The sequence below is a fragment of the Apis laboriosa genome, unplaced genomic scaffold, assembly GCF_014066325.1.
Source record: "Apis laboriosa isolate Shangri-la unplaced genomic scaffold, ASM1406632v1 scaffold9_cov152, whole genome shotgun sequence".
Classification (NCBI taxonomy): domain Eukaryota; kingdom Metazoa; phylum Arthropoda; class Insecta; order Hymenoptera; family Apidae; genus Apis; species Apis laboriosa.
The window spans coordinates 4406424-4424272 of record NW_025224966.1 but is presented as its reverse complement, the minus strand read 5'-3'; the positions used below and the strand labels follow the sequence as shown (position 1 = coordinate 4424272).

The following is a 17849-nucleotide window of genomic DNA, read 5'->3' as shown; positions in this document are numbered from 1 at the left end:
AAGGAAAACGCATGCGGCCATCTTGAAACTTATGTATAATTTATCACTACGATACTGTGTTAATATATCATTGGCATTGTTAAAAGGAAAAGAAAATCTACATGTAAATAAACATAAAAAGCATTTTTATAAATAATTATTGTTGTTCAATATATTAATCTTGACCCTTTATTTACCAAGAAAAGATAAAGCGATCGTTAAAAATTTGCATGTCTGAAAAAATTATAGCGTAATAAATAAATGCATAAATGTTTATAATGTTTAGAAAAGATAATATATATATATGTATTATAATTTATATTCATGTTTTTTTTTTATAAAAACATTATTTTAAAGTTTGTAAAGTTTAATAAATAGTTTGTCACTTGATATGCCGAAATAAAATAATTATAAAAGTGTAAGGAAATTTACGCGCTTATTATTAGTATTATTACGAAAAAAAATTCATAATATCAGTAAACATATGACGCGTGATATTTGATACTGAGACAATCTTATCAAAGTTTAAATATTCCTCTTCGTTCAGTTTCATGTTAATATTTTAATTGACATTCTTAGAATTTACCTCACGCTCCGCAATGTCGGTACGTAAAAATATATAAATCAATTGTATCAAATAATTGCATAAATTATTTTGAAAAACTACGTAATATAAAAACAATCATTTCTTTAATCCAATATTTCAAAATGTTTCGATCAATAGTACCTATAAATATTTTAATATTAAATTCTTAATATTTGAAAAGAGTGAAAATATTTCCTTATTTTTATTCATAGAAAGTAGCGTTCACATTCAGGGGAATAATCGCTCCAGTATTGACACCATTTAATAATGACAGGTAATTTTCTTAATATTATACAATACAGAGATACAAATAACATTTTATTCTATCATGATCTTATCGTCATATTTTAGCTCGAGGAGTCTAAACTTGTCTATCATACCACAATACGCCAATTTCTTAGCAAAAAAGAAAATCGATGGTGTTCTCGGTAAAATTTACATATTCAGCTAAAAATTTAATAAAAATTAAATAAAAAAAATATATATTTCGATAAATATAAATTGTAATTAATAATTGACAGTAAATGGAACGAGTGGAGAAGGTCCATCCATGTCTTTAATTGAAAGAAAATTAGTCGCCGAGGCTTGGGCAAATGCTGTAAAAACAACGAAACAACATTTGATGATTCAAGTAGGAGGTGCATCTCTTCCCGATGTTCTCGAACTTGTACGTAAATAATACCATAATTTATGAATGGAATTTATGGAATTATAATTTTACTTTAAGAATATAATATTTTTTTAATTTCAAATTTGATTAATTAATTATGAAAATATAATATATACATTTTTTATTTATAAAATATTTATTCAAAGGCAAAACATGCTGAAAGCATCAAAGCAGATTCTATTCTCTGTCTACCCGATTTGTACTTTAAACCAACAACAATGGAACAATTAAAAAATTATTTAAAACTAGTTAGTGAGGCAGCTCCAAACACGCCATTTTTATATTATCACTTTCCAAGAATGACTAATGTTAATAGTAAGTTAATAATTATGATTGTTTTAAATCCATATGTAAATGTAACATGTCTAGAAACGCAATTTTTTTTTTTAGTACACATGGGACAATTCCTCGAATCTCTAAATGACGAAATTTCAACATTTGTCGGAATAAAATTCACCAGTTCTGATTTAGATGAAGGTACTCAAGCATTTCGTGCTAATAACAAGAAATATGTCGTATTCCTTGGTAATGATCAGGTATGTATTATTTATTTGCAAGAAAATATCATATTAAGAATTTGAAAAATTATAAAATAATATATAATATATAAATAATTAATTGTAAATAATAATAAATTTAATGTAAATGTTATTTATTTATTTTAGTTAATAAATCCTGGTTGTGCAGTAGGAATAGATTCGTATATAACAACAAGCTCAAATATGCTTCCTGAATTTATGATCGATTCTCTTAGAGAAGGACTTGCAGGAAATGTTATGAAAGCAAGAGACATGCAACAACGTTTGACAAATGTTGTTCTCGCTATATCAAAATATGGTAAGACTTATAAAAATTTGATAAACATGATGGTCAATTTTGAAAAAAATTAAAAATTTAATAAATTTCTTACAAATTGAATAAATCTTTATAATATATAATATTATAATACTTTAATTTAAATATAATATAATATTTTAATTTAAAAAGAAAATTTTAAAAATTGTATAAAAATTACAATTATTACAGGAAATTGGGTATCAACTATGAAAGTGGCAATGAATTTGTTAACAGATATTAATCCTGGTCCTCCACGTGCACCTTTAGAATCTTTATCTACACAAATTGTATCATCAATGATGAAAGATTTACATAAATTAGGATTTCCCATAAAAATGTAATACATCAAAAATGAGAAAAAAAAAATAGTATTTAATGCTAATTTTTTAAATAAAATTAATGAAAAATAATAAATTATAATGAAACACTTATTTAACAAATTTTATATTGATTTCTATTAAAATTTTTATTAAAATACTGAAATTTTATTATGTTTATGTTTATCATTTGTGATTATATTTAAAGATCATTTATGAATATATAATTCATAAACATATTTAAAAATATTTTATATTATAATATACTATACTATTTATGTATATTTTATTTTTTTTATAATATTATTTTTATATAAATTTATGTGAATTATATTTTCTAAACATTTTTTTCAAAATAATATATATAAAAATATTAATAAATTATTAATTACAATATATGTAAATAATTATTCGAAAAGTTTAAAAAAATTGTATATTATATTGTTAAACAATTCATAATATTATAAATTTCACAAATATATTTCAATTTAAATTATTCATTATTATAACCAATTATTGAACTCAAGTACAAAGATCTATTTTTATTTTATTTAATATTTAAATTTTATTTTAAAAAATATTATTATCATTTAATTTATTAAAATCTAAACAAATGGAATAATTGTTGTTTCTTAATTAATTTAATTTATTTGTTTATTTTAATTTATAAATATTTTTATTTAAATAGTATCTACATATATGTAATGTAATAAAAATATATAATTTAAAAAAATTTCCATAAATATTATTTAATGTAATTAAGTAAAATTGAATAATTAATTACAGTAGTAACAATAATAAAAGATAACAATATTATGTAATAATTTAATCACGATACTTCCTATCGTAGTTGAATACTTGATCTCCATTTTATAAAAATGGCAACCGTGAGTGTAGGATGTGGAGATTTTTTAGAGTTTCAGGTATTTTTGTAGTAAATGAAAGTATTATAAAATATGATATATTTCAAATTATATAGTTCAATTGTTTCGATTACGTTCAACATATGTATTAAGCTATAAATTTCTATAAAGTTAGAATTCATTACAAACATATTTAAGGTTATATATTACTTTTTATAATATTTCATATAATAAATGATATTTAAAAATGCAAAATTTTACAAATACTAAAATGAAATTAAAAATGAAATTAAAGATATATTCAACACATAATTTATAATACAGATTTCAAAATTTCAATATAAATATACATATAAATTAATGAATCTAAAATAATTATTTACATGCATATTATGTATGCACAAAAAATGTTTAAAAATATTTTTGTTCTAGGATGCATTAAAAAAAATGCGTCAACTTGATGACAAAATTATTTACATGTTAAATACCATACTTCCAACGGAATCATTTAAAGGACAAGTTGATCCTACTGTAAAATGCAAAGATTTATATGAAAAAATTCAATCAGGCCATAAAACAAGAGAATTGGCTATTACAAGGTGTCTAAATGCATCAAAAGAAAAAGTGAAACAATTAAAGACTGAAAGAGATAATGGTAATGAAAGTCCACAACTTCTTAAAGCATTAAGAAAAGAACAAAACACTCTCCGTCTATTACAATCAGAATTGAATATAGAAGAAGTTGTAAAGGAACATACAATTGATGTTTATTATAATAAATGTCGTGTTTTTTATAAACCGCCAAATATAGAAATTTAAATTTGTGTTACTCTTTTTAAAAATATTTTAAAAACATCAATTTTTTATATGATTGTAAAGTTAACTACAAAATATATATTAAAATGTTAATTTTAATTGTGTTTAGCTATTGCATTTGTATGATAAACTATAAAAATTTTCAATTCCCATAATTATAATTACATTTTGTTTATTTTTTGTAATATTTTCAATTTTTGTGCATTTGTGCATTTTGAAAATTTATATAGGAAATAATAAAAAAAATTTTAGGCATCCTTATTTTGTTTATTATCATATTCTTACATTCATTTTTTTTTTATATTTTTTTGTTAATTTAAAAATTAATCTATTGATAAAATTAATATATGTTATAAAAATAAATTTTCTGATTTATTAAGATAAGATATAATAATTGCTTATTTATATAATTGATATAAATAATATCTTCAAATTAATATTATAAAGACATAATACTATTTTTACTAAAAATTATTATTTGTAATAATCTCTGATAATAATGATTTTATCATCAAAATAATGATTTTAATGATTAAATAATTCTAATGAAATATAATGATATGGAAAAAAAGTTAATCAAAAAAATATTTAAAATATTGAAGTAAAATTTAAGTAATTTAAATTATTAAAAGAAATTAAAATACTATTTTTCATTTTTTTCAGCCATTTCGGCTTCTTTTCGAGCTTTTTCTTTCACTTTATCATACCATTTTTGTCTTTCTGTTATTATATTTTTTCCAGCAGCAACATCTCTTTTACCACTTATTACAGCTAGAATAGAGCCAATTACCGCAAAAGCCATCATGTAAAAACATACTTTAATTCTGGCTTTAGTATGAGCTAGCTGTATAGTTCGTATACTGAATAACAAGAATAAAAAAATTTAATAGACACAATTTTAAGATAAGTAAACTTTTATATTTCTTTAGAAAATATAATGTACTTATATTATATATTTGTATATAAATATGTGTACATGCATTTAAATTTAATTTTATAGATATTATATATGAGAATATATTTTTACTTACCTTACTTGTTTTGGAATTTTATCCATACTAGGAAAACGTTTAACCCAAACTAATATTCTTTTATCAAAGTTAGTCAAAGTATATAAAGATTCTCCTAAAACATAATTTTTTTTTTTTTTTTTTTTTACATATTTTTATTAAAATCAAAAGCATTCTAAAAATATATTTTACCTGATACAAATTCAATTGCTTCCTTTTCAGCTTGTGATATATTAGTAGTTTTGGCTGTTTCAGTTTTAGCTTTAGATGTTTCAGTAATAGGTTTATTTTCATTTTTAACAAATGTTGAATGTAGTTGTCTTATTTTAAAATTATTATTAAACTGCCTTATCAATCTTGTGCAAAACATCCTATATATAATAAAAATCTTTATCAAAGTTAAATGCTATTTAATATTAACAATAACTATTATAGATATTTTTATATTAATTATTTTTGTAATAAATATATGATATTAATGATTAAGATTAAAATTTTATATTATGTACTCATGATTTTTATATATTATATGTCTATAAATAAGTTGTACTTCATAATAGAATGACTATATTTTAAAAGTCATATTTTGATTTAGATTAATAATATATATTTAATATAATAAAATTATCAATCAATCAATTAAATATATCTCTTTATTCTCCTGTTTTATGTAATAACCAATTTCAATGTAATAGTTCATGTAATTGTTAAATTTATTATTGTAAAAATTGATTACTTACTTCTTGTAATTTATACTGTACTGACAGTATTTAAAAACTTGCTCTGTTTTTTACGATCACACGTTATCCGAGTCACGTATTACGTACTACTAACATAATGTCACAGACGAAGTACAGAATATACGTTCAATATATTTTTTTATCCTAGATTTATATGATATTCTCGATGACACAAAGATTCTCTTATCATTTTAAAGTCATTCTCAACATTATCGATTCGATTCAGAATAAGATTGTAACATTGTACTGGTTGGAATTGAAACTATTAAATTACAAATAAAAAATAGAATAAATAAAAAAATTCTCTTTTAAGAAGAACTTTCTAATCCTTTTTTCGATAAAATATTTCAACATTTGTTCCTATTTTCTTTGTTGAATCGAATTTTTTTTGTTTTATATCATTGTTGAATACTTATTTGACTCGAGTCAAAAAACATTCATATTATTTATCAGAATATATTATTTTACATTATTCAAGAAACACATTGTAAATCTAAGAATATAATTTTTAAGACAAGAACGATTTTAAGAAAAATTAAATCAAAAAAAAGAAAATCATGAAATGTTTAATAAGCATTTTATGTTCATCATCTGTAATTAGATATCAAATAGAGAAAGAAAGCAAATAATGGCAGAAAAATAATGATAGGATAAAAATTATCGATCAATGTCATTTCTAAAATGAAATATAAAAAAAGAATAAAAAATGATACAAAAAGAAGAAATAAATAAAAACTATCCACACCACCTCTTAAACGCCAATGATTCTTCTAAGAAGAGATAAAATAGATCAAGAATCGAGAATCAACGCTATCTCTAAAATATTTTTATAAAGATATGATTTAAAAAATAGCGCTGAAAGTTAATTCTTATTTTATTTTATCTTTTCTTAAAAGAATTATCTTTAGCATTCAAAGATGGCGCGATCAATTCTGATCCTATATTTTTTTCATACTAGTTGCTATTCTTTATAAATTTCATTTATGGCATTCTAAAGTGGTGTTGATTTCATCATTTTTGTATGTGTTCTTTTTTTTTCTATTTATTCGTTTATACTTGCTTTAAATTTAAAAATTTAATATTTGTCCACGAAAAATAATATTACAATATCTTTTAATTTTTATATAATATATAAAATATATATTAATTTCAATATTACTTTAATGATAAATATTGAATATTTAAAAACGTATAGATATTTATGTTTTATTTTCTATATATAGATATGCACGTGTTTATTTCACTTGTGACAAATTGTGATGAAAAAAATATGCTTTAAAAATTTTATTTAATTAATAAATTTACAAAATGAAGGTGAAAATTCTAACAAGAAATCCTGATGAATACTTAAGAGAAACAAAACGTGACATATATAAAGGTTAGTATTAATGAAAAATAATAATAAATTAAGTTCTTGTTATAAATCATATATCTTATTATATACAGTTATGATAATTAAATAATTAATTTTGTTCATTATTTATAGTACCTAGGAATTATGATCCAGCATTACATCCTTTTGAAGCAGCAAGAGAATATACTAGAGCTTTAAATTCAGTAAAATTAGAAAGAGTATTTGCAAAACCTTTTATAGGATGTTTGGAAGGTCATAAAGATGGAGTGTCTAATATGTGTAAGCATCCTCTCCATTTATCTACTATACTTAGTGGAGCTTTTGATGGAGAAATAAGAATATGGAATCTTACACAAAGAAAATGTATACGTAGTTTTTTGGCCCATGATGGTATTGTAAGAGGAATTGTGTTTAATGCAACTGGTGAACATTTCATTACTGTTGGTGATGATAAAACTATTAAAACATGGAAGTCACAAAAAACATCATTTGGTGAAGAAGAAGAACCTATAAATACAATTATTAGTAAGGTAAGATATTAAATATTAGCAACTATTGTTTTATATTAGTTTAAAAATTATGGATATTTTGTAGACTGTAATAACTGGAATCTCTCATCATCGTTCCCAACCAATATTTGTAACTTGTGGTGAAGTATGCCACTTATGGGAAGAAACTCGTAATGAACCCATTCGTACATTAAAATGGGGTATTGATACTTTATATGATATTAAATATAATCCTGTTCAAACCAATTTATTTGGTAAGAATAATTATTGTGTTATAAAAATTATTATTAATTTATTAAGTATAAATGATTATATTTTAATTTTATAAGATCATAATTAAAATTTTATATAATTTTATAGCTGCTTGTGGAAGTGATCGTAGTATAATTTTATATGATGCCAGAGAAACAGGTCCTTTGAGAAAAGTTTTTATGAGATTAAGAACCAATAGATTGGCTTGGAATCCTATGGAAGCTATTACTTTCACATGTGCTAATGAAGATTACAAGTAAATTCAAAAAAAAAAAAATATTTTCTTTAAATTTATTATTATTTAAATTGAAATATAGAAATTAAGAAATGTATTAACTATGATATATTCTATTTTTTAATCTAGTTTATATACTTACGATATTCGTAAGTTGAAAACACCAGTAAATGTGCACATGGATCACGTAGAAGCTGTAATTGATGTTGATTATTCACCAACTGGTAAAGAATTTGTATCTGGTAGTTATGATAAGTCTATTCGCATTTTTGAAATAAATAAAGGTCATTCTCGAGAAGTTTACCATACAAAACGTATGCAAAGATTAACATGTATGGGATGGTCTCTTGATAATAAATATATTATTAGTGGAAGTGATGAAATGAATATTCGTGTTTGGAAAGCAAGGGCGTCAGAAAAATTGGGTGTGGTATGTTTTGTATTTTTTGATTTTTTATTATTTTATATATTAAAATAATAATAATTTAATAAAATAAATAATTACAGTTAAAACCTAGAGAAAAGGCAGCCTTAAATTATAGTGAAGCTTTGAAAGAAAAGTTTGCTGCACATCCTCAAGTGAAGCGAATTGCGCGACATAGACAAATTCCAAAACATATTTACAATGCAAAGAATGAATTACGTACGATTCGAGAAAAGACTAAACGAAAGTATATATCATTATTAAAAAAAATAATAATAATCAATATATGAATTATGTATATTTTTTCTCGAAATATTTTTTACTATATTTACTTATTTTATTTTAGGGAGTCTAATAGACGTGCTCATTCTAAACCAGGAACTGTACCTTTCATTCCGGAAAGAAAAAGACACGTTGCACAGCAAGAAATATAATTTAGAATTTTATATACTATAATATTTTTAATAATGAAAAATATAATTATGGATATAAATTGGACACACACAATTGAATTATTTTTTTGTTCAATATTTATTGTAATAAATAATTTTATTGAAATTATACAACGCATTACTATATAATAATTCGTAAAACGTTACAAACTTCAAGCAGTGATTAATGTTTTGCTTAGCGTAGCTTACAATGATTTATTAATTTTCTTTCATTTTCATTGCGCATTTATTTTAGCAAATATTTCTGAATTTGGCAATACGAAGATCATATACTCGATGTTTGAAGTATAATGAATGTCCGTAAACTAGCTAAAAATCATGCTGAAGTTTTGTTTCATATTTTCGTTAAGAATGACAATATGTGATTTTAGTCTTCGTATTTTTTATTTATTTTATATTTTCAGGTCCGCATTATAAATCTTATATTTTCGGTTTAAATAAACGAATATAAGAAACATTTATCGATTTTATACGTAAATATATAGCATGATAGGAAGGAATATTGTATTTAATTTAATACCAGATATTTGATTGCAGATAAACTCCTTAATAAAATACTATTTTATTATTTTTTATCATGTCTCTTATACGCATTATTTTGTAGAATAAATCAACGATGACCTGTCGTTTATAAAATCTTATAATATTATATTCATATTCATATTATTCGGTGGATTTAATGATAGTTTTTCTAGATTTTATTCTAGATCTTATTCGATTTTTTTATCATTTTGTATATTGAAAAAATTGAAAAGTAGGAATTTTATTGAAATATTTCCTTAAAATTTTATATTCTTGGGCGTATAAAAAGCGGCACATAGTTTTCGATTTTGATCTTTTATGTCGGTTAACACACACGTAAGATTATTCTTCTTTTTTTCTGTTTAACATCCACTATGCGCGCATAAATTCTGTACAAGACTAGGTTAGTCGAGCAATTAAATTATTAGTGTAATATGTTTTTCATCGGTTTTAAAATTCCATGGTAATACATATTCTACGCTTTGTATCGTCACTGTTTCAAAGATCTATTTCTTCTAACGCTGCCGTCCATGTTATTTAATTAAATATGAATAGTATTGTATAACAATAATTATAATTTATATACATATAAACACATTTACATTACTTTTGTAAAACATTTAGTCGCGTGAAATTTTAATAGCAAAATCTCAAGGATTTTTAAACTTTTTTTTTAATAAATCGAAAATTAAAAAGATCTCGTTGTATAATCGCCATATTCAATTCATTGAAAATTATATCGATTTAATATAATATTCCTCTTATTATTGTTTAATCGGTAAATTTTTCTATTAAAAGTTTTTGCTCTGTTTATTAAATGATCGTCGGATAATGTAATACTGTCAAATAATCTTTGATTTATAAACTGAACACTATAGAATTTCACACACTCGTCCGTAACAAAAAACCATTCAAAAGATATTCACAGTAACACTAAAAAATATTTATTTCATTTTTTCTGATAATTTTTATTCGATCTAAATGCTACAATAAGCTAGTTTATCAAAAATCCTGCAAATTAATTGTCCTTCGAAATTTTTTATCGCAGAGTCGGCGTCAATATATATTAATACACAAATAGACGCTTGTTAACAATTCAATCTAAAATCTATATTAATTGATCTTTATTCATCGAACGAAAAATATCGGGAATGAAATCTACAAAATAAGGAATCAGTTTTTCCCTGCTGTGCGTCCTCCGACTTTTGATTCGCTGTTATTTTCACGAATAATGGCGATCATTAAATTATGTTATATTCTCTATCATCTATTGATGACTTATAAATATTTATCACCGCGAGAACGTGCTGAATTTTATTCTAGCATACAACATTTTTTATTCTCGAGCATGTGGTAAATCGTTGTAACGAATAATCAATCAATCATGTCATCAATAATTCTTTCTATTTATCGACAAATACGATCGATGGACCAATCGAGAATCGAGTTCAGTGAAAACTCATTTTGATGATTTTACGAACTCCTTTCAACGATCTCCTGTAGAATTTTATTGTGAAGCACATTTTTCAGTTTCTCGTAGTCTTTCAGAAACGAATTCAGCTTTAACTGTCCGGTTCGAAGAATTGGTGAAAGAATCGATTTTTTCCAAATCGTTCTGATTACAAGAGTTTCTAGACGTTCAAGTCAGCCATCATTTTGCGAAAGTCGGCTAAGGTATTGTAATCAGGATCCGAATCGATGTCCGCGAAGTCTTTGTTGGAATCGCTTTTCACAAAGCTTGGATTGTATCGACTTAATGACAAAGGACATGGTAGTAATTCTGGCATCACTGAGTGGTGAGTAATTAGAGCAGTAAGTGTCGTGAATTCCTTTGTAAAGCCCTGCAACAAATAAAATAATATAATTACTATTTGTATTCGATCATCAAAAATTTTAATTTTATCGTGAAACGATATAAAATTTTAATTAGTTTTTGTTTCATTATAATTTTTTCGATAAAAATGAAATAGTAATATAATTTTTGTTGAAGTATAATTATTATAAGTATAATTATTTACAGTGATATTGTATTACGATTGTTGTTACATATATATATATGTTAAAAACTTTAAAAATTGCAAATTTCATTATCACATCAAATGAATAATGTAAAATTAATTATTGAAAATATATCGATTTTATGTAATAAATAATTTAGAAACGAAGCAAACGAATAACAAATATCGTATATACATATATCAAAATTATCATGTACTGTATGTTCGAATCTCATCGTGTGTTGCCACGGCAATGCAATTCTAGATGAAAGAGTAGTGGGGAATTTTGATTTCCCTACGGTACATCCAACAAAACTCATTTATACTCGTTTCGGAGATTATCAAAGTCCACGGACCCATTTAATTTATCCTACAAGGGAAATCCGGACATTTAAATACGCGTACCGAAATGGCAGAATACGCAACCGGAGTAGCTTTGTACTTGCACAATGTCTCTATTATAATATTTCTGAACTGAAAACATCGGTCCAAACGCGATATTACTCTGCGGTGATTAACATCTGGGTACAAAGCGGCTCAGTTTTCTTTGTCAATGTACATTCGTTTCATTCATGGTTAACATGAAAAAAAAAATTTTATTTTAAAAGATTATATAGATCTCGAAAGAATTTTTTTAGAATCTAATGTACTTGATATAAATAAAATCTATAAATAATATATTATCTATAAATATATCTTTGAAGAGATATATTCAGAATAAAAAAAAATTGATATATAAAATTAGATAATTGAAGCTTATTTATTTATTAAGTTATGCAATTAAATATTATTTTATATTATTAAGTTTTAATCAACATTTTTGTATATTAATTTTTCTATTTGATCTCTGGTGATTGATCTTTCGAAAGTTTCTCATGAAAATATTAATTTGTATAATTCTTGATAATATCATTTGTAATTTGTAACTTTATACAACAATATATTTTAATTATTTTTGTTTTATACAAATTATTCAATTATTAGTCTTTCTGTCTGCTTTGAGTAATAGCATTGAAATGAATTGTAATAGTAGAAAATGAATTTACGTTGTCAAGGCGAAAGTGTTAATTACTCTATTTAAGCGCAGACGTTTCCTAGACGGTTAAAGACTTTCACAAGAAAGGCCATCCAGAGAAGAGATTTACCTTGATTTTGTAGCCTTTGTTCGTACGCATTATGAGATAATGGGCTATTCCGCTTGGTTGGAATTCGCGCGGCACTCGAAGCGAAAGGGCATAACATCCGGGTTTACTGGTACTCTCTCGCACCATGAAGGCTCCTTCCGGCTCCTGACTCAACACTTCTAGCGTTATTTCCCTGGAATCATAAATGATCATGACACTGTGAAAATGCAAATTTATATAAATAAGCAGTGAAAATAACTAAACTCAGATGGTTTGTTATTATTCTATTGTACATATATTTTTATGCATTTTAATTTATGAAATTATTATTATTTATAATAATAATAATAATGGATAATTGGATATTTACATTTAAATAAATATCAATGAGTAAAAAGCTTCATGGTTTTAAAATAGTTATGTCTTATATGTTATAAGCTTATATTAATCATTATAATACATTGAATTAGCAATTTTTGAAAATTAAATATTAGAAAAATGTAATGATGAGAAACCTTGGTATTCCAGCTTGAAACCAGGGAGCTTTTCGTAGTTCAGCTTCTTCACTGCGGTTATTAAGGCTATCCGTTCTTTCAGGAAGAGGTGGTGGGGTCGGCGTGGAACCATGTGTACTTCCATCAGCGGGTACTGAACTGCTCGAGGTACTAATCTGAGATCTTCTCTTCGATTTGAATTCTGTTTCCGTACCAGAGCTGGGAGAATTATGTCCTATCCTGTAAGTTTTATAATTATAATCAATATCGATATCTTTTTCTACTTAAAAGATGGACTATTTAAATTTAAAATGAAAATTTTTCAATATCTATATATGTAATTCACACAATATTTCACATAAAATATTCTATACATATTGAAAGATTTGTCATAAGATAACTATTCATATCTTTTTCACAAGTTGTTACCTGTTGTTCTCAATGTTGAAATTTTTCGCAGTGATGGAGGCGTTGATGGTATTGTCCAGGCTCTCAGATGGGGGTATCTTGTTGTACGCCGGCCTCGTGCCCTCGGACTCGATGATCGCCTCGTTTATATAACCCCCAGAATGCGGCCTGTTTGACGGGCTCGTCGGTGTGCTGCTACCACTGACGAGGGGGCAGCTGTCATCCTCACCGTTCAACCCAAGAACGTCACGTCCACCTGTCAAACCCATCGCCAGCCGCTTTATCAGAGGCGGCTTGTCCGTTAGTCTCTTGTACGAATTTAGCTCCGTAGGTGAGTTGCTCTCATCGCTGCTCGGTGTGCTCTGCTGAGAGATACTCTTTGGCTCATCCTCGTTCGTTATTGGGCCGAGAACGTTGGTGAAGTTGTGCGTCGGCCGTAGACCCGGGATCGAGTTCGGTGTCTGATTCGGTGCAAAGAAATGATTGATCAATCTCCATGGTATGTACAACTTAACGACGACGTTCGAAGACATTTCTATCGCAGAGAACGCGAGAGAAATGCGAGTGTAAACGCGGATTCGATTTTCTTTAATCTTTTTCCTTATCTAGAACGATTACAGTAATTTGTGATTAGTGTTCTTCGTTTATCGAGAGTAATCATCGAGAGATAATTTATGATAATGTTGGTTATAAATGATAATGAAAATCTCTGAGAAAATTTATTTCTAAGATGTAACAAATACGTGCATTCAACTTGCAAATAAGGTCTTGATGAATTTTAATGCATCCAATCTCTTGATTAAATATTTATTTTCTTGCTTCATATTTGTTTTACCTCGTTGATAAGATAAGATTGCATATTCTATAAAAAGAGATGTGTACCGGGGTTTATCAAGTAACTATTCGCAATCGTTACAACAGCATTAAAATTCGATTTATTTAGTTTTCCAGAGATGAAGTCATTAGATAATTAGAAACAATCAATCAATATCGCAATAACAATTCAATTTTGAAAATTAAAAATCTTCATTCTGATAAATTCGAATAATTATTTTGTAATTTGTTTGTTCCAAATCTTGTTACATCATCAAAGGAATTAAATTAGCCAAGATTCTAACCACGTTCATTATTTAGTTTTCACGTGTGCGATGGGCCGATACGACGCCATTCAATCTGTTCAACGACGTTTCTATTCTCGAGACTGGCTCGAGAACAGCGTGGCGAATAACGGCGTGAAATAACGTCGCTCGTTTCGTTGAAAAAGCCATTGAACGAAAATATGTATACTCGGGGAAGAGAAGGCGTGAGCTCACCTTCACGCTAGCGAGTCGCAGCGTGGGCGAGCCTGCGCTGCCGAGCTGTACGTTCATGTCCGCCGCAGACGAGCCGCTTCCAGTTCTGGACGTGGGCGACGTCCGACTTTTTAGCCACGAATTCGAAGACGAATTCCTGCAAACACCTCCCGCGCCGGCGATCGAGCTGTCGCCAGCCAGCGATTTGTTCTGCGAAAAAAAAAAAGGAAAAATAATCATTACGCAACTGAATTGTGAGAAATTCCTGTGAAACAATTCCATTAGAGAATAGCGTTTAAAGATAAGTAAAAAGTATAAAATTATATATATATTTTTTTTAGATATTACAATGATGTAATGTTATATAAATTCGTCAAAAACATTTAGTTATAGGTAAGAGTATTAAAAATTTGGACAAATTTTATTACAATAAAAAATGTTTCTACTATGTGATTAAAGTTAAATAACATTTGTCATGTTTTTTATTCGACTAAATTATTCGACAATTACGTAAACGTTTCGAAAATAGTTTCAGGGAACGGATAACGTAAGCATGGGCAAGAAAATACGAGGAAATAAAACGACGGGGAATCGTACTGAATGTTTAACCTGTTAGGCGGTAAATGTCAGATATATCGGCGGCCAGTTTCCGAGTTTTACTCGCCAATTTTGACACAGGTATCGATCTTACGGAGGCTTGAATTTGCCGGTGAAACGATGAAAAGTTTATCGACGGAATCTTACGATTCCCAGGACGATTGCGTGGGGAGAACGAGAGGAAAGACCGCGACGAACTGACCGTTTACGTGGAAACACGATGGAGCCGAGAGACTTGGGTCGAATTTATAATTAACGCGGCCTGTAAATGGGACACCTCTACTGGAGACTGATGCTCTCATGAGACCGCGTTATATGTCGCCTCTCTACTTTATTTTTCCTTGCACTTGATCTTTGACTCGATTTTTGTATCAAAAAGTAATCCTTATATTAATCGTTGAACATCTTCGTAAATTTTTCTTTATTCTTTTATCTATATTATATTATCTATATTATCTACATTATCTATTATCGTTGCTTTATTGATAATTTTAACGAAATTTTTCGCTCGGAAAGATTTTTTTTTACGCGTGTAAATTATCTTCATGCGGTATTAGAATTTATAGAAGGCAGAACGATTTCTCTGCTACGTTATCGATAGAATGAAAATTAAGAGAAAGCGAAATCGCTGGTGCGCGATACGAGGTACAGAAATTTACATACCCACGAAGATCGATTCTCTTGTTTGTCCTTTCGGTAGGGTGGCGATGATTGCGGTGAGATCACATCTTGAAGGATCGGTTGGCGCTGAAGCTGCGCCACGTATGCCATACGAAAAGCATTGCCGACAATGGTGTTTAACTCCTCCGCCTGAAAAATAACGTAAAAAAGAAAAGAAAAGAAAAGAAAAGTTAATATAACTTTACGAAGGTAAAAGTAAAAATAGTTTCCTTATTCGTCAAATATATTATTGTAATATTTAAAATACATTTAAAACCATTTACAAAGTGCTTAAGGATAAAAATTGACCTGGATCGAATCAGAGAAGTAATCGATATTGCACCAAAGAATTTCAATTAATTCGCCGATTCACTAGTCCTCTATGCTCCAGTCTACATCAAAGATGAATTTCAAACTATATAATCGATGGTTAATTAAGCTTCGAAATAACAACTTCGCGTTTGTTCAAGTGGTCTTTTATTTAATCTCTCTAAAGTTAATTTTACGCCGACCCTTGCCGCGCGAATCGACTGTCTGACTTTTCAATTTAACCGTCTTTTTCGACCAGAAATAATTTTTTCGAAAAATATCTGGCCCGAAATTACTCGAGCAACAGGAGTAAAGAAAGCTATTTCGCGGGGGGAAAAGTTTTCGTAAACAATGACGGAAGACGTCGTCTCCCATAATGCAGCAGGGAAACCAAAACATTTATCATTCACACGTCACACCCAGAAACTATGGAAGACGACGAGTTTACCGCCATTTCTCCACAAAGGAGTCTCTCGACTGTTCGAGGCCCGTAAAACGTCGCGCATGTCGTCGTCCGTACAAAATTTCCGATGACGATCGCACGAGAGAAGAGCAGGAGGAGATGGAGGAGGAGCAGGAGGAGGGGAAGAGGCATGCTGTTTCACGTAACGTTTCGAGCGGCTCGGATGCGCGTAAGGGAGAAGGAGGAGAGGAAGAAACGGACGTCGGGTGTAATCCATACGACAGGGCTCGAGGAGGACGCTACCGGAAGCGGGGTCGATACGGAAAATAAACTACGTGGAGGAACTTTACATATGTCGAACGAGTATCGTGGTGTGTATGAAGAAAGAAGTGAGACGCGATGATACGAAAATGGAGAAGGAGTATGTATCGAAAGATAAGAGGAAAAAAAAAAGAAAGGGACTAGAGAAGTTAAAATGTAGAAAGAAAAAAAAAAGGAGATGAAGGAAAGAAATAAATATATCGAAAGAAAAAGAGGAAGATGATATATATATATATATAGAAAGAGAGAAAAAGACGACGATATGAGAATATTAAAGAAGCGAAAAGTATATAAAGAGAAGAGAAAGGAATAAAAAGAGAAAGATAGGATAATAACAGCGAAGGATAAGATGGATGGAGAAAAAAGAGAAGAGGGAAAAAGAGAGCGGGGTGGGGAAAGGGGGTGAGAAGGGGCGAAGAGGAGCAGGAAAAGGGAGAGAAAGAGTGGAAAATGAGGGACGAGGATGGTGGCGCATCCGATATTATAGCACAAGCTGCGGTCGCCACTTGCCTAAGCCGGATATTCGAAATGGGAACCGAATGTGAACACGGTGCTAGTGTGACGCCGCGTATTCTTCGTGTCTGCGGTTAGAATACGGCGCGTGTTTGATATTCGCGTTTTTGGTGACTCTGGGCATCGAGTCGACCACAGGCGCAAATTTTATTTCATGGCCGACGA

At 27.9% G+C, this 17849-nt stretch overlaps 5 protein-coding genes across 11 annotated transcripts in view; 3 read left to right on the top strand and 2 right to left on the bottom strand.

The window, feature by feature from the left end:
• The first annotated feature begins 516 nt into the window (after positions 1-516).
• On the top strand, positions 517-2486 carry LOC122720060 (N-acetylneuraminate lyase-like). The gene is made up of 8 exons (XM_043946499.1): positions 517-584; positions 778-839; positions 917-993; positions 1087-1232; positions 1382-1550; positions 1626-1771; positions 1901-2072; positions 2262-2486. Exons 1-8 carry the CDS (start codon positions 579-581, stop codon positions 2411-2413), a joined length of 930 nt encoding a protein of 309 aa, XP_043802434.1. The 5' UTR covers positions 517-578; the 3' UTR covers positions 2414-2486.
• Positions 2487-3267: 781 nt separating this feature from the next.
• Positions 3268-4293, top strand: LOC122719948 (protein MIX23). Its single transcript, XM_043946236.1, has 2 exons — positions 3268-3312; positions 3685-4293. Exons 1-2 carry the CDS (start codon positions 3268-3270, stop codon positions 4069-4071), a joined length of 432 nt encoding a protein of 143 aa, XP_043802171.1. The 3' UTR covers positions 4072-4293.
• Positions 4294-4605: 312 nt separating this feature from the next.
• LOC122719945 (protein FAM162B-like) lies at positions 4606-6045 on the bottom strand. Of its 2 annotated transcripts, none has more exons than XM_043946231.1 (4): positions 5819-6045; positions 5271-5466; positions 5100-5193; positions 4606-4928 (listed from the first exon to the last, which is right to left on the bottom strand). In XM_043946231.1, the coding sequence occupies exons 2-4, from the start codon at positions 5446-5448 to the stop codon at positions 4712-4714; spliced, it is 489 nt and encodes a 162-aa protein (XP_043802166.1). In that variant the 5' UTR covers positions 5449-5466; positions 5819-6045; the 3' UTR covers positions 4606-4711. The 2 variants fall into 2 exon arrangements, with proteins under 2 accessions (XP_043802166.1, XP_043802165.1); XM_043946230.1 differs by having other exon boundaries at positions 5271-5449; positions 5819-6033.
• A 774-nt stretch (positions 6046-6819) lies between these two features.
• On the top strand, positions 6820-9094 carry LOC122720049 (DDB1- and CUL4-associated factor 13). The gene is made up of 8 exons (XM_043946474.1): positions 6820-6837; positions 7042-7196; positions 7305-7702; positions 7767-7935; positions 8042-8189; positions 8298-8598; positions 8676-8839; positions 8939-9094. Exons 2-8 carry the CDS (start codon positions 7127-7129, stop codon positions 9024-9026), a joined length of 1338 nt encoding a protein of 445 aa, XP_043802409.1. The 5' UTR covers positions 6820-6837; positions 7042-7126; the 3' UTR covers positions 9027-9094.
• Positions 9095-9570: 476 nt separating this feature from the next.
• Positions 9571-17849, bottom strand: part of LOC122720047 (tensin-1-like) — a 253105-nt gene continuing 244826 nt past the window's right edge. For all 6 annotated transcript variants that reach the window (XM_043946470.1, XM_043946469.1, XM_043946468.1 and 3 more), the window contains 6 exons: positions 16142-16288; positions 14903-15091; positions 13611-14050; positions 13203-13421; positions 12709-12880; positions 9571-11407 (listed from right to left, as the gene is read on the bottom strand). In XM_043946470.1, the coding sequence (XP_043802405.1) occupies positions 11198-11407; positions 12709-12880; positions 13203-13421; positions 13611-14050; positions 14903-15091; positions 16142-16288 (1377 nt within the window). In that variant the 3' untranslated portion in view covers positions 9571-11197. The remainder of the gene's footprint in view (positions 11408-12708; positions 12881-13202; positions 13422-13610; positions 14051-14902; positions 15092-16141; positions 16289-17849) is intronic.